Here is a 12,883-nt window from a genome sequence, read left to right on the forward strand (position 1 = left end):
AGTACTCTTTGTCTTGTTCCTGATCTTAGCAGGAAAGTTTTCAGTCTTTTACTATTGATCGTGATATTAGCTGTGGGTTTGTCGTATATGGCCTTTACTATGTTGAGGTGTGTTCCTTCCATACCAAATCTGTTGCGCGTTTTTATCATGAAAAGAAGTTGAATTTTGTTAAATGCTTTATCTACATCTATTGAAACAATCATATATAGCCTTTATCTTTCATTCTGTTAATGTGATGTGTCACTTTTATTGATTTGTGTATGTTGAATCGTCTTTGCATCTGATGGATAAAACCCACATGATCATGTTGTATAATCCTTTTAATGTGCTGTTGAATTCAGTCTGCTAGTATTTTCTTGAGAATTTTCCATTTATACTAATCAGGGATATTAGCCAGCAGTTTTCTTTTCTTGTAGTATGTGTGTACATACAATATGTAAATAATGGAATATCAACTACAAAAAATGAGGAAATTTTGCCGTTTGTGACAACATGGATGGACCTTGGGATATTATGCTACATGACAGAGAAAGATAAATACTGTCTGTTTTCACTTATATGAGGAATCTAAAAAAGCTGAACTTACAGAAACATAGAATAAATACTGGGGCTGGGGTGGAGAAAAGAGGATCGAACAGATGTTGGCCAGAGGGTACAAGAGTCAGTTATAAGATGTGTAAGTTCTGGGGTTCTAATGTACAGCCTGGTGACTATAACTAACAATACTGTATATATTTGAAAGTTGTTAAGAGTGTAGATCTTAAATGTTATCGCCACACAAAAACAATGGTAATTTTGTGAGAGGATGGAGTTGTTAACTAACCTTACTGTAGTAATCATTTCACAGTATATGCATGTATCATATCATTATTTTGTATACAAATACAATTTGTATAACAAATTTACATATGTTATATATCTATAATATTTCAATAAGGGTATGAAAAAGCCCCAAACCCATTCTGTTAGCTCTACTTTATAGTTATAGATTCCTCAGGATTCCTTCCTGAGTGTCCGACAGAGATGCATGGAGCCTCTCTGTGTAATTCATATCTAGTCAGCAAGCAGGAAATCTTATGTTCCACTTTTTTTTCAGGAATGTGTTTTATTGACGTATATATCACATACATACACATGACTATCTTTCTTGATATATATATATGTGTGTGTGTGTGTGTGTGTGTGTGTATTGTACATACACATATTCTGTAGTTTATGTATTACCCTATTCTCTATTCTAATTATATAGTGAGTTATATATGGTTTCTTGAGATAGGGGAAGTATGGTAAGTTATGGAGTGTCAATATCTCTACTGTACTTTAGTATATCTTAAAGTATATAACTAGTTTGTGTGAAATTGTTATGTTTGGAATTTGGGCCTAACTTCACTATAAAGAAAAACATTTGCATAACAAATTTATTAGCAAACTTAAATGCAGTTAATTTATGGACCATGGCTCAATAAACTGGAAATTCTATATTAAAGAATTGGAGTTAATGTCTTTTATTAGGTTTATTGTTAGAGTTTCAAGAACTAATGCATAATTATTACAAGTTATTTACAATTATTAGCATATTATAATATTGATATTATTATTAAAAGTTAAGTGGATTCTCTGATGATTAGATAAAGTAAATATTAGGCTGCAATTCTTTTTCTTAAGCTTGTAAATATTGACTTGAAATTATTGTAAAGAATACTTGAATACTTCTGTATAGAAATTCAGTGTTGTTAAAGTGTTTTTGAAAATTAACTCACTGAGGTGCCTAGGTGGCTCAGTCAGTTAATCAGCTGACTCTTGATTTCAGCTCAGGTCATGATTTCACAGTTCAAGCCCCACGTCGGGCTCCCCACTGACAGCACAGAGTCTGCTTGGGATTCTCCCTGTCTTATTCTCTCTGCCCCTCCCCCACTCATGCACAGGAGCTCTCCCTCTGTCCGAAAATAAATAAAATTAACTTAAAAAAAGAACATTCTCTAAAAAAAGAAGAGAAAAGAAAAGAAAATTGACTCAAATTGATTTTTTAGGATAGGTCATTTTAGTATTTCTTACCCATTCTACCAATTTTTTTTTATTTGCATTACAAGTAAAAGTAGAGTTTGTACTTTATTTCAATATGTAAAGAGCATTCTCTTTTAATTAAGAATATATAAAATCACAGTTAATGCATATATACTTTATAGTGTTATTTTTATGTAGCTAACAAAATATCACATTACCAAATTATTGTACTTTGCTTTAACTAACCTACTATTAACTTTATAAGTTGACTTTGAAAAACATCAAAAATACGATTTAAAAATTTTCAACAAGTGACCAAACTACGTTAATAGTAATTGTAACTGAATTAATTAAAACACACAGCAACTAAATTGATTTTAAATGGTTTTATCTTTGTTTCTTGCTAATTAAGAGAGTAAAATCTGCAGTGGAGTTGAGGAAAGAGGAGACCATAACTCCTTTAGAGATTAAGGATGACATGCAAAGCAATATGAAACAGATTCTATTTCAGAAAGCAAAGGAGCTGGAGCGCTGGATGACTCAGCAAAGTGAAACTGAGGAAGCCATCCCTGTGAAAGAAAATATAGACACTATCTTAGATCACATCCAGAGCAGAAGCAATGTGAGAGATCTGTCTCTCTCTCTCATTGAAGCATCTAGAAAAGCTGGCATAAGTTACATTGTTTATCCCAAGAAAAAGAAGACGAAATGGAAGAAAAGATTGAAACTCAGTAAACTCTCAAACGTGTATGATGAATTATCCAAGTCACCAAAAGTTCTTACAAGGTCTTATTTAATCAGTAATTGTTATAGTTTAAGAAATGTATTGTAGTTTTGGCCTTAGTCTTATAATTTCACTAACTGAAGTTGTTATTATTTTATTCAGCACTGAAAATATGCTAAATCCTTAACTAAAGGACAATCCCTTATTTTTAAATATATGAATATTTAATGGTACAAATGTATGACTGCTTTAAACTATAATTTAAAGTTGGGGCTGATTAAGGACATGAAGTAAAACTAAGTCAGTTTGATTTGATGAAATCTTTCAATGGAAAGAAATAAAATCTACTAAGTTATTTTTCTGAAGCGATTTAACACCAAAAAGCAATGCCTGCTCCAAATAAGTGTCACCCATTCAAAAGTTGAAGTAGGTTGCTGAGATTTAACTGTTTTCAAATTGTAACGAGTAGATTGAGAATAGATAGACAAACTGTTTTTTGTATGTTGTGTGAGCCCTTATTCAGGGATCAACACATAGAAATAATTTTTCTCCTTATTTGGAAGTAATAGTATCTAACATGTTTAAAATGTGCAAGGACCTGAGATAACAACAGCTGAAGTTCCAGGTATGCTCATCTTTTAAGTGTTCAGGACGTAACTTTCTTAGACTGAAGTGTTGTGCAAAATAGTTTGCAGAAAGCTCTGGGCTTTATTCCTCTTCAGATAACCCCAGATGATAAGGAATTCATTAAGTGTATGCCCTTTTGAAAACTAAAGACTTTACTGTTGAAGTGAGTCATATTGTTTTGTTTATTGTTATAAAGTCTTGTGGTTCTGAAAAAGGGTTCATGATATTTTGGTGTAGTGACTTATTGTCCCTGAAAAGACTTGGGAACAATCACTGTCAATGTGAGTGACAGAGTGAAAGAGAGACCAATCCTAGTGGAGGATGCCATTCAAGTCCCGAGTTCTCTGCACACTACTTATGCTTCAGTTTTCCCGGCAGCAAATATGTGGAACTGGTTTTGTTAGCTCATCTTTAGAAGACTTCACATAGGTTTTTCTAAGTGGACAAATATTTTTGATAAGAAACAGAAATTTGCTTATAAATTTTTGATACATTTGCTGATTTCAAAGCATATGAATCGTTACTATCCTAGAAAGGATAATATCTGCACCATTCTGGCCATACCTAAGTGGCTTCTGTCTCTATAAAGAATATAAGCAGATGAAACACTATTTTGGTAGGGTATTTTACCTCTTACTGATTCTTTATCACTTTGATTATAAAGTTTCACCATTTAAAGAGATTTATTTGCCTTTTAACAACTGAATTTGAAATTTGTATATACTGCCAACAGGTGTAATAGGATGAGCCTTTTGGTGGAGGCAGTAAAACAAACTATAGGAGTATTTATCTAGGATAATACATTAGTACAGCTTTCTTCTTTTTAAAAAATCTTAATTTAAACTAGCACAAAAGTGTAGCTATTAAATAATTGTTATTTTAAAACAAGTTTATGGAGAAACTTTAAAAATAATTTTATTTGTATAGCTTGAGATCTTTTTTCACGAATCTTAACTTGGTTAACACAGAATTATCCTTCTTAACCACTGTATATCTGACCTTTAAGCTTGTTTAGTTATACTCATTCGTGCTGGCTCCCTTAAATGGTTAGAAGCAGACAGTGTATGTACTCATATATCAAGTCAAAGCTTGACTGTGGAAAGTAACTCCTGCCGAAGTCCATTTGAGTTGATTAAAAACCCAGCCCCATGTGTTTTCTGCCAGTCCCTTTACTATAGGTTACCCCTGTTGCCTAGCCCCTCATCTAGGTCATGGCAGGATGCTATGTGTCTGTAATAACTTGGTAGCTTCACCATTTCTCTGGAAGTTTCCCTCGGCTTTGATCTCTGAATCCAATATTGGTGGACCAGCCAGTAAGGGACTAGCAGAGACCTTCTTCAGAAGCTTACTGTTGCAGCAAGAAGATGTGAACTGAGATTCAGACCAGGCCTTTTGCTATTGGCCCTCTTATCCCTGTAAATGCATCTCCTTCTGTCTCTTTTTAGAATAACTGACCATGGTCCCCACTTCTACTATCAAAACTTCCAAACTTCACTACCTCCTGACAGTGAATCTATAGTCTCAGTCCTGATTTTCTTTTGTCCGTCTTGCTGCCACTACATCCCCAAGAGAGGCAGAATTTATTTTCCCCCTACCCCAAACAGTAGGTGACATATTTTCCTTAGTGCTACTAGTCTGTAATTTCCCTGATGGCCTAGTATTGTTTTTGGTGTGCTATCTTGGTGGGTGGTGGTATGGGATGGAATGGAGGCAGTTCCAAAGATTTCTACTTGATCCTTACTACTATTATCTTCTTTATGGTGTAGTTTACACAATTATCAAGTTGATTCATTCTTACTACACATTCTGGGACTAGGGAAATTATCACAGGATGGGTCCATGTCTCATTAGATTCTGTTAGGTGTTTTCAGGCCAAGATTCTTTATATCACTTGACCTTCAGAATCCCCCAGTTTGATTGTGAACTTCAGTGGCATCCACAATGGGTATCTGTATATCAACATAAGTTTAGGGTTAAGTATCTAATAATTCTCAGAAGGTTTGGGTGTTTATTCTCTCCCAGACCTTTGTAAAATTTGGGGGAAATTTCATTAAATCCACCTGGGCCACATTGCCAGATCCTTCCTCAGAGGGACCTGGCCTGGCCTTCCCGTCAGGTGAGAAGTTTTAGATATGAACTAGCTGAGATCAGAGAGCTGCATGAGAGGTTTTAAACCCCACCTATAGCTGGTTACACCTATGCACAGAAGACTTAAAGGTTTTTCATTTATGTAAATCAAAGAACACCTTAGCAGGCTGCCCACATATTTCACTTTCTGAGGACCTGCAGTCTTTTAGTTCTTACCACTGATCTCCATGAGTTAAAATTCTGTCCACCAAATCTAGCTAGAAATCTACACTAGAAATCTGCATTTAACAAGTCTTCCAGGTGACTAATGCTAAAGTTTGAGAATCACTCAGAGACTGGCAGGAAGTTCTAGCAAGGCTTCACTGGCTAGGGCTAGCAACCACCCATCCATGGAGGAGGTATGTAAGAGACTGAGGGACAATAGTCATTGTAGCTCCATGAGAGGGCTCGGCAGATCCCAGATGAGTGATTTTGAGGAGTCCTTGAATCAGATTTTATGTAACATATGAAGCAATATCTCAGTGTAGTCATTGAAAGATATTTATACAGGAGAGGGTTGAGTCTCTCAGACTGGAGAATCTGACAGTACCTCAGGCAGTCTCTTCTGTCAAGGGAGGATAAGTGAAATTTGGAGATTCAAACTTCTTGGCCTCATTCGTGCCTGCTCAAATGTTCACATCCTGTATTTGTTTCCTACTCCTTTTCCAGTAGCTTCATTATCATGGTATCCAAGGTTTAGGGAATCTGGGCATTTAGTAGGTACTGTTCTTCTCTTTTGGTCTGAAAGCAGTAAAGTGATTCCACAATTTTTATAACCATTACTGTTGTCCTAGTGACTAAGTGGTAGCTACTTGATCTCCTACAACTTTGCCTTCCACCTGGACACCATCCCCTGCTAACACTAGTGATAATTTGAGGAGCTTTGATGCCACCACACACCGTGGATTATTTGTGTCCTATTTTATCCTGGGAAGAAGTTTATCCTAGGATCCTTCTGTGTGTGTATTTCCTGAGTCTACCTCGGGTACCAATTATTTTATCAGTCAGGGTACCAGTACTAAACAGCACTCTCAATTTAGGATAATTCTATGAAAATATAATAAAGGCACAATTTACAAAAATGTCAGGGCATAAGAAACCACAAATGATAATGTAGTATGCTGTGGCTAAAAATAATAGAGCATTTTCTGCCCCTAAGTCTGAGAGGACAAAAAGTAAGAGTGATTACTAGAACCTAGAAGAGGAATTTTGGAGAAAGGGTTTCCTTAAAAAAAAAAAAAAAAATTAGTGATCCGTGGTCAAGGATCATAGCCATTTTGAAGCGACCCTTTAGCAGGGTGTCAGAGGAATAAATACCTTGACTTCACTCTCCTCCTTTCCTCTTTGGGGTTTCTAATTGGACATACCCAATTAGAAGACAGAGAACAAGGATCTTATGAATATAGTCTGAACAGATTAAGTCCCCCGGGTCTGAGGGCAAAGTAGACAAGGGTAGAGTTGAACATGGAGGTAGAAACAAAATGCATCTGGCACAGAAGGCCTTTCTAAGGTAACATTTGATAGGAAATATGAATTGAGAAGGAGCCAGCCATTCAGAAGTGCTGAAAAGTGCAACAGCCTTGAGGCTTGCTCTCAGATGATATGGCTGGAAAATTGAGAGGCGAGAGAGTAGTGTTATCAGAGATATATGCCTGGGCCTCATCATGTAGAGTCTTGTAGACCATGAAGAAAAGCTTGATTTGCATTCTAGATATTAGGAGAAGCTCTTGGAGGGAGTAACATGATCTGATTTACATTTGTTAAGAAAAAAATAAGCAAGCATGCTGACTTCCATGTGGAGAACAGATTAGACAAAGAGTAAGAGTAGAAGTCTGGTATTAAGAAGTGATTGTACTCTAGGCAAAAGAGATATGGCAGGTTGCACTAGAGTGTGGAGAGGAATGGAGAGTGACACAATGTAAGGGAAGAGAAGAATACTGACTTTTTAATTCTCCTAATGTTTAGCAATAGGTCTTTCTCACAGTATAAACTCAGTAAATATTTATGAAATGATGGGGTTTACATTTTTTCTTCCAATAGAATGTACTTACTCTAACTTGTGTGGCTGGTACAATACCCATCATATGCTAAATTTTACTGAATGAAAACTTCAGAAAATGGAGAATTTGAGGAGGAAAATACTAGAAATGTAGCATTTGAAAGCATATTAGGTATTCTCTAATTTGATAGTCTACTAAAGAAGGGTGGCGTCTGGGATATTAATTTGGTAGCATACTGTGTAGTTAAATCTTTTCTTCTTCCCATTTCCTAAAGTTCATGTCCTCTCCAAACTCTTGGATGACATTGCCTTCCTCACATCAAGTTTTACCTCCTCAATTCCCCATTGTAATTTCTCTGGTTGGGGACAGGGTTATAAATTAAACTTGAAAGGAACATTGACCCCTTATTTCCAGTATTCTAAGAAAGCTACATCTTTAATAACAATCTTCTGCTTTCATAAATTCTATAGAGTTTCTACATATTCTTCATATGTTACAATTTTGAAGAATGAACAGGAGAACTTGGTTTGAATGAAAATAGCATGTAATTTTATTTTAATAATAGAGAAACTAATTTTGTGTAAAACTGAGTTGATTTATTGGTTATAAAAATAATTGTATTTCTGTCATTTAAAAATCACTCTTTTAATAACTAGATCAACATCTCATGGAATCCTTCCTGGACAGAAGAAATATTTACTCAGAGTTCCATTATATGAACGTAAATTTCAGTGTCCCAGTCTACCTTCGTGTTTAAATTTTGATGAATTTGTCCAAAGTAAGGGAGGAATTCCAGAAAATACTAACCCTCGAACATGGGCTCTTGATATGTTCTCTAAGCACAAACATCAGAAGACAACCACACACAAAAGAGTTAAAATATCTATCCATAACGACATGTCTGAAAGAATGAAAGAACCACCAAAACTAGAATTGAGTCATTCTTTGAAGTCTGGTCTTTCTCCAGAAGTTACTAAATATTATGAATCCGAAGTGGAGATCTTGACTAAAGAAATAAATGATAGGAAAAAATATCCTGCATTTGCATATTGTAGGCGTGGAGCTATTTATAGGAAACTGGGAAAGTTGCAGAGTGCCCTGAAAGATCTACAGGAAGTAAGTTTTATTTAATCAAAATAACAATGTTAACAATTTGTACTTATATTAATATTGTTATATAATTGTCCTCTCTATGTAAGAATGTATGTAATAATTTCTACTAGAATTTTGAACAGTGAATTTTTGTGGTATAAGTGTAGGATTATGAAATTATAATTATTGGCATTTTCAAATGACTGATATGAAAAACACTACATTTTGTCTGTCAGATTGGGAGGTATCATTTTATAATATACACATAGAATGCCATTGGGATCAATAGTATTTTAAAAATTCATTTGTTGGGATATCTTCCTTCAATAAACCAAATTTAATTGAATTTATACATATATTTTCTAGGCTATACTCTTGGAGCCATTGTTCCTCAATGCCTATTGGCACCGACATTTTATTTATCTTTTCCAAGACAAAATTAATGAAGCTTTGGATGATTTGAATTATGTAAATAAATATAATAAAAATAATGCAGGTGGGTTTTCTGTCCAGTTATATTATTTATATCTTTACCTAAGCTTTGGTCACTTAGTGGTGTTGTAAAGATATAGAAGTTAATAGATATAAGTCTCCAAAAATGATTCTTGCTCTTTAAAGTTAAATTTACTCTTGATATTGTATATATGGGACTTGTATGATCCTATGGTGTTTTCAAAATACTCACCATGGTTTTAAATGTTAATTAATGTCCTTGTGTACATTACAATAAATTGGTTCCTTAATGGTCATCGCACAAGAAGGATATGAACTTAAAATTTTAGTTATAGAAGTGATTGATAAATCTTTTCTTGACCACAAATCTCTGAAGAGTTTTAGTGTTCTAAGACTTCTTGGTTGGATGAAATCTATACATTTGCCTTTATGTACTGTCCTCTAACCAGCTTGAATGACTAAACATGGAACTTTTTGAGAATGAGAAAATGTCCTGTTCATCTTTGTATCCACAGCGTGAATAACATACCCCTAGAATATAACTTGAGCTTAATAAATGTTTTTCGATCTATGCCTATTTCTGCCAAAGTCCATAAATTTTTGTTTTACTATAAACTTTAAAAGAGTATGAAACACTTCAGATATACAAAAAGATAAAAGGTCATTTTTGTTACTTAAAATTGAAATTGAAAATGCTTATAACCACAAATAGATACTTACCAGCATTTGAGAACAAATTCTGCATTGTTGAAATAGATAAAAAAAAAACCCTTAATGGTTAAGAAAGTATAATATAGAAACATTATTCTATGTTTTTGGAGGGAAAGGGATTAAAATTTTCATAGTTAATAAAAGGACTGTGAAACTAAATTTTACCTTTTTAATTTTCTTTAGAGGCATATTTGTCAAAGGCAGAAATTTTCAGGGGAAGAAAAGACATTACTTTAGCAATTCTAAACTATACCCAGGCAATTAAGTGCAAGCCCACAGATGCTGATATATATTTCAGGAGGGGTGAGATGTATGAAATAGCAAACAAAGTTCTGGCCATCGATGACTTTTCTAAGGTAAGCTTTATCATATATAATGCTGACATTTATGTATTTTAGATCATGATGTTCTCCTCCTAATATTAGAGCAAGTCATTGAGTGTCTTTCACATATATTATACAATAAAAACGAATTTATTATATGTTAGGACCTAGAGCACTCAGTAGTAGAATTGATATTAATGCTATGTCAATGATTTTTTTTATTATTAGTGAATGAATGGATTTACATCAAAGAGTTGGGTATGGGTGCATTGAAACAACTCCGGGAGGGAGGCATGACTTTACTAGCTCTTCTGAAGCATGAAAAGTGCTTAAAGAAACCTTTGAAAATTGCTTCTTCCCTTTAGACAAGAGAGCAAATTATTTTCCACCTCTTAACTCTTGAGACATGGCTGATTCTCTTCTACAGAGAACCCATCTGCTCTTAAAGAAGCTGTGCTTGCTGGCTCATTCATTCATTCATTCATTCATTCACAAATATTTATCAACTGTATATTTATCACTGTATAATGTAGTGGATAAATTTTGGTGAATGAAACAGACCTGTTTCTTGCTTACATGGAGCCTATAGGTTAAAGGACATATTACAGAAATAAATACGTACATAAATACATACAATTTATGATGAGTGCTATGAAAGAAATAAAGATAATGGAGGGGTAAATATATATTTAATTATATATTTATATTGGGAAATATCAGGGAATTCCCTTGAAGAAGTGAACTTTTAGCTGAACTGTACTTTGAGGCTAGAGTCAGCCAAATAGTCCCCTAATTGCAGCAGAATTGTAACCTTGATCTCCTGACTTAACTCTAAATTCTACTTCTTAATACAATTGAGAATTTAGAAGTTATTTAAATAACTTAGCTTTCTGTGTTCCCAACTACCCTTTTTCTTAATTCATGATGGTTAGCCTCATACTTGACATTCTTTTGTTTCAAGAGGATTGCAAACTAGAAGTGACCAAAAATCTCTTCTAAGATAATTAAATTATTAGATTATCTATTCCTGTTCATTTCCTCCATGCATTGACTAATGCAGCCACTTGAGGCCAAACAAGCTTCAAAATCTTTAGGATTTTCTTTTCTTTTCTTTTTCTACTGTTTTAAAAAATACTCAGTAGTCTTTGTGCTTCACTTCCCCATTCCCCCCCCTCCAGCCCCCCACTAATCAATAGGCAAGGAGTTTACAACTGAATATACAATGATGTAGCCTTTTCACTCTTGCCTTGCATGTCAATGTGAAATGAATAAACCAGGCCAATACCAATTAATTTCTTTTCACCATTTTAGGGACTAGATTAATACATATTTGATTTGATTGAATCAGCCTTGATGTAGTCTAATATATATCATCTTTAATTGGGATAAATGCTATGATCTAATACAACCCCACTTTAGTTGAACATTGCACCTCTGAAATTTTATCAGTAAAAATTTTGGTGGGCAAAAGCTTTGGTTCTGATATATGCTGGGTTTTTTTTTTCCCCCCTCTCTCAGTAAACCTCCTCCCCTTTTTAGAATTTGTTGATAAATGTTCTTACTGAAGACCTGGTCTTTAAATGCAAATTTGAAAGTTTAGGCATCTTAAGTTAGTTTGCATTTATATAATATAAAGTTAAAAACGTAGTTGTCAGCTAGTTAATTTGCTATGAGATGATATACTTTTCTTGTGTTTTATTCTTTTTTCATTATTGTGTTATGTTTTTCTGCCTCCCCTCCACACCCCATGTAGTGCATTTTTTATGATCCCAAAAGAACAGATGCATTATTGAAACGTGGGATGTTTTACTATGAAAATGAAAACTGGATTTCAGCCATACAAGATTTTACAGCTTTATTAAATATAGATCCCCAAAATTCTCAAGCCAGGTAGGAATTATTTTAGATGCGGTTTTTGAAATTATTGTTTTAAAGTACATTCTGAGGAAAGAAAATTGCTGGAAATATGTCAGACAGCTTTTTAAAAATAGTGAAGTCAATTTTCAGTCCTAACAGTAGTGGGTAATTTAATAGGCATAAAATGACAATTTAGAGTTGTTTCATTTACATTTCCTAAATACTAGATACATTATCAATTTTGAAAATATTGACCTATATTTTATTCTTTAAGTTTTCTTTCATATCCTTTTTATTCACTGAGTACAGAGAACTGTTTATATAGATTTCTGTAATATCTTATTATAAGTTTGATAACGAACTTTGCTTTTTCCAACCTTATTGTGCATAAAAAGTTCTCATTTTGTTGCTTTTTCCTTTAATCTAAGTTTTGTTTTGAAGAGATTTAAATGTGTATGTAGTTGTACCTGATCATTTTTTTACTCGCAATTTGTTCAATATTGAAATTTTTTATAGTAAAATAAGGGATGCATCCAGAAAAGTGTACCAGTGTGCAACTTAATGACTTATCACAATGTAAATGCCTGTGTAACTATTACCAGGTCAAGAAACATTTCCAGCACCCTAGAGACCCCTTTGTGCCTTTGCCTTCCTAGAAGATCAACAACCACTATCCTGATGTCCATTTTAATCACTTCCTTGTAGTCCTTTTTAGTTTCATCACATAAGTGTGTGTCCTTAAATATTTTTAGTTTAGTTTTGCCTGTTTCTTTTTTTTAACTTTATATAAATAGAATCATGTGGTAGTATTCTTTTTATGTCTAGCACTTGCTGCTTCACCTTGCTCTTGGATGTTATGGAGATGGCTTCTTTTCCTTAAACCTCAGGAACCTACCTCTGTTAGCTTCAGATTTTTCTTCTGAAGCTTCCTCACCTCTCTCAGCTTTCATAGAATTGAAGAGAGT

General features: G+C 34.0%; 1 protein-coding gene across 3 annotated transcripts in view; it reads left to right on the top strand.

Annotated features, from left to right (window-relative positions):
- Positions 1–12,883, top strand: part of TTC6 (tetratricopeptide repeat domain 6) — a 200,842-nt gene that overhangs the window by 131,205 nt on the left and 56,754 nt on the right. For all 3 annotated transcript variants that reach the window (XM_019426105.2, XM_053889365.1, XM_053889366.1), the window contains exons 10-14: positions 2,417–2,790; positions 8,139–8,598; positions 8,941–9,070; positions 9,922–10,094; positions 11,815–11,951. In XM_019426105.2, coding sequence (XP_019281650.2) covers positions 2,417–2,790; positions 8,139–8,598; positions 8,941–9,070; positions 9,922–10,094; positions 11,815–11,951 — 1,274 coding nt within the window. The remainder of the gene's footprint in view (positions 1–2,416; positions 2,791–8,138; positions 8,599–8,940; positions 9,071–9,921; positions 10,095–11,814; positions 11,952–12,883) is intronic.

Source organism: Panthera pardus, unplaced genomic scaffold (assembly GCF_024362965.1).
Source record: "Panthera pardus isolate Hobbes unplaced genomic scaffold, ASM2436296v1 HiC_scaffold_24, whole genome shotgun sequence".
Classification (NCBI taxonomy): domain Eukaryota; kingdom Metazoa; phylum Chordata; class Mammalia; order Carnivora; family Felidae; genus Panthera; species Panthera pardus.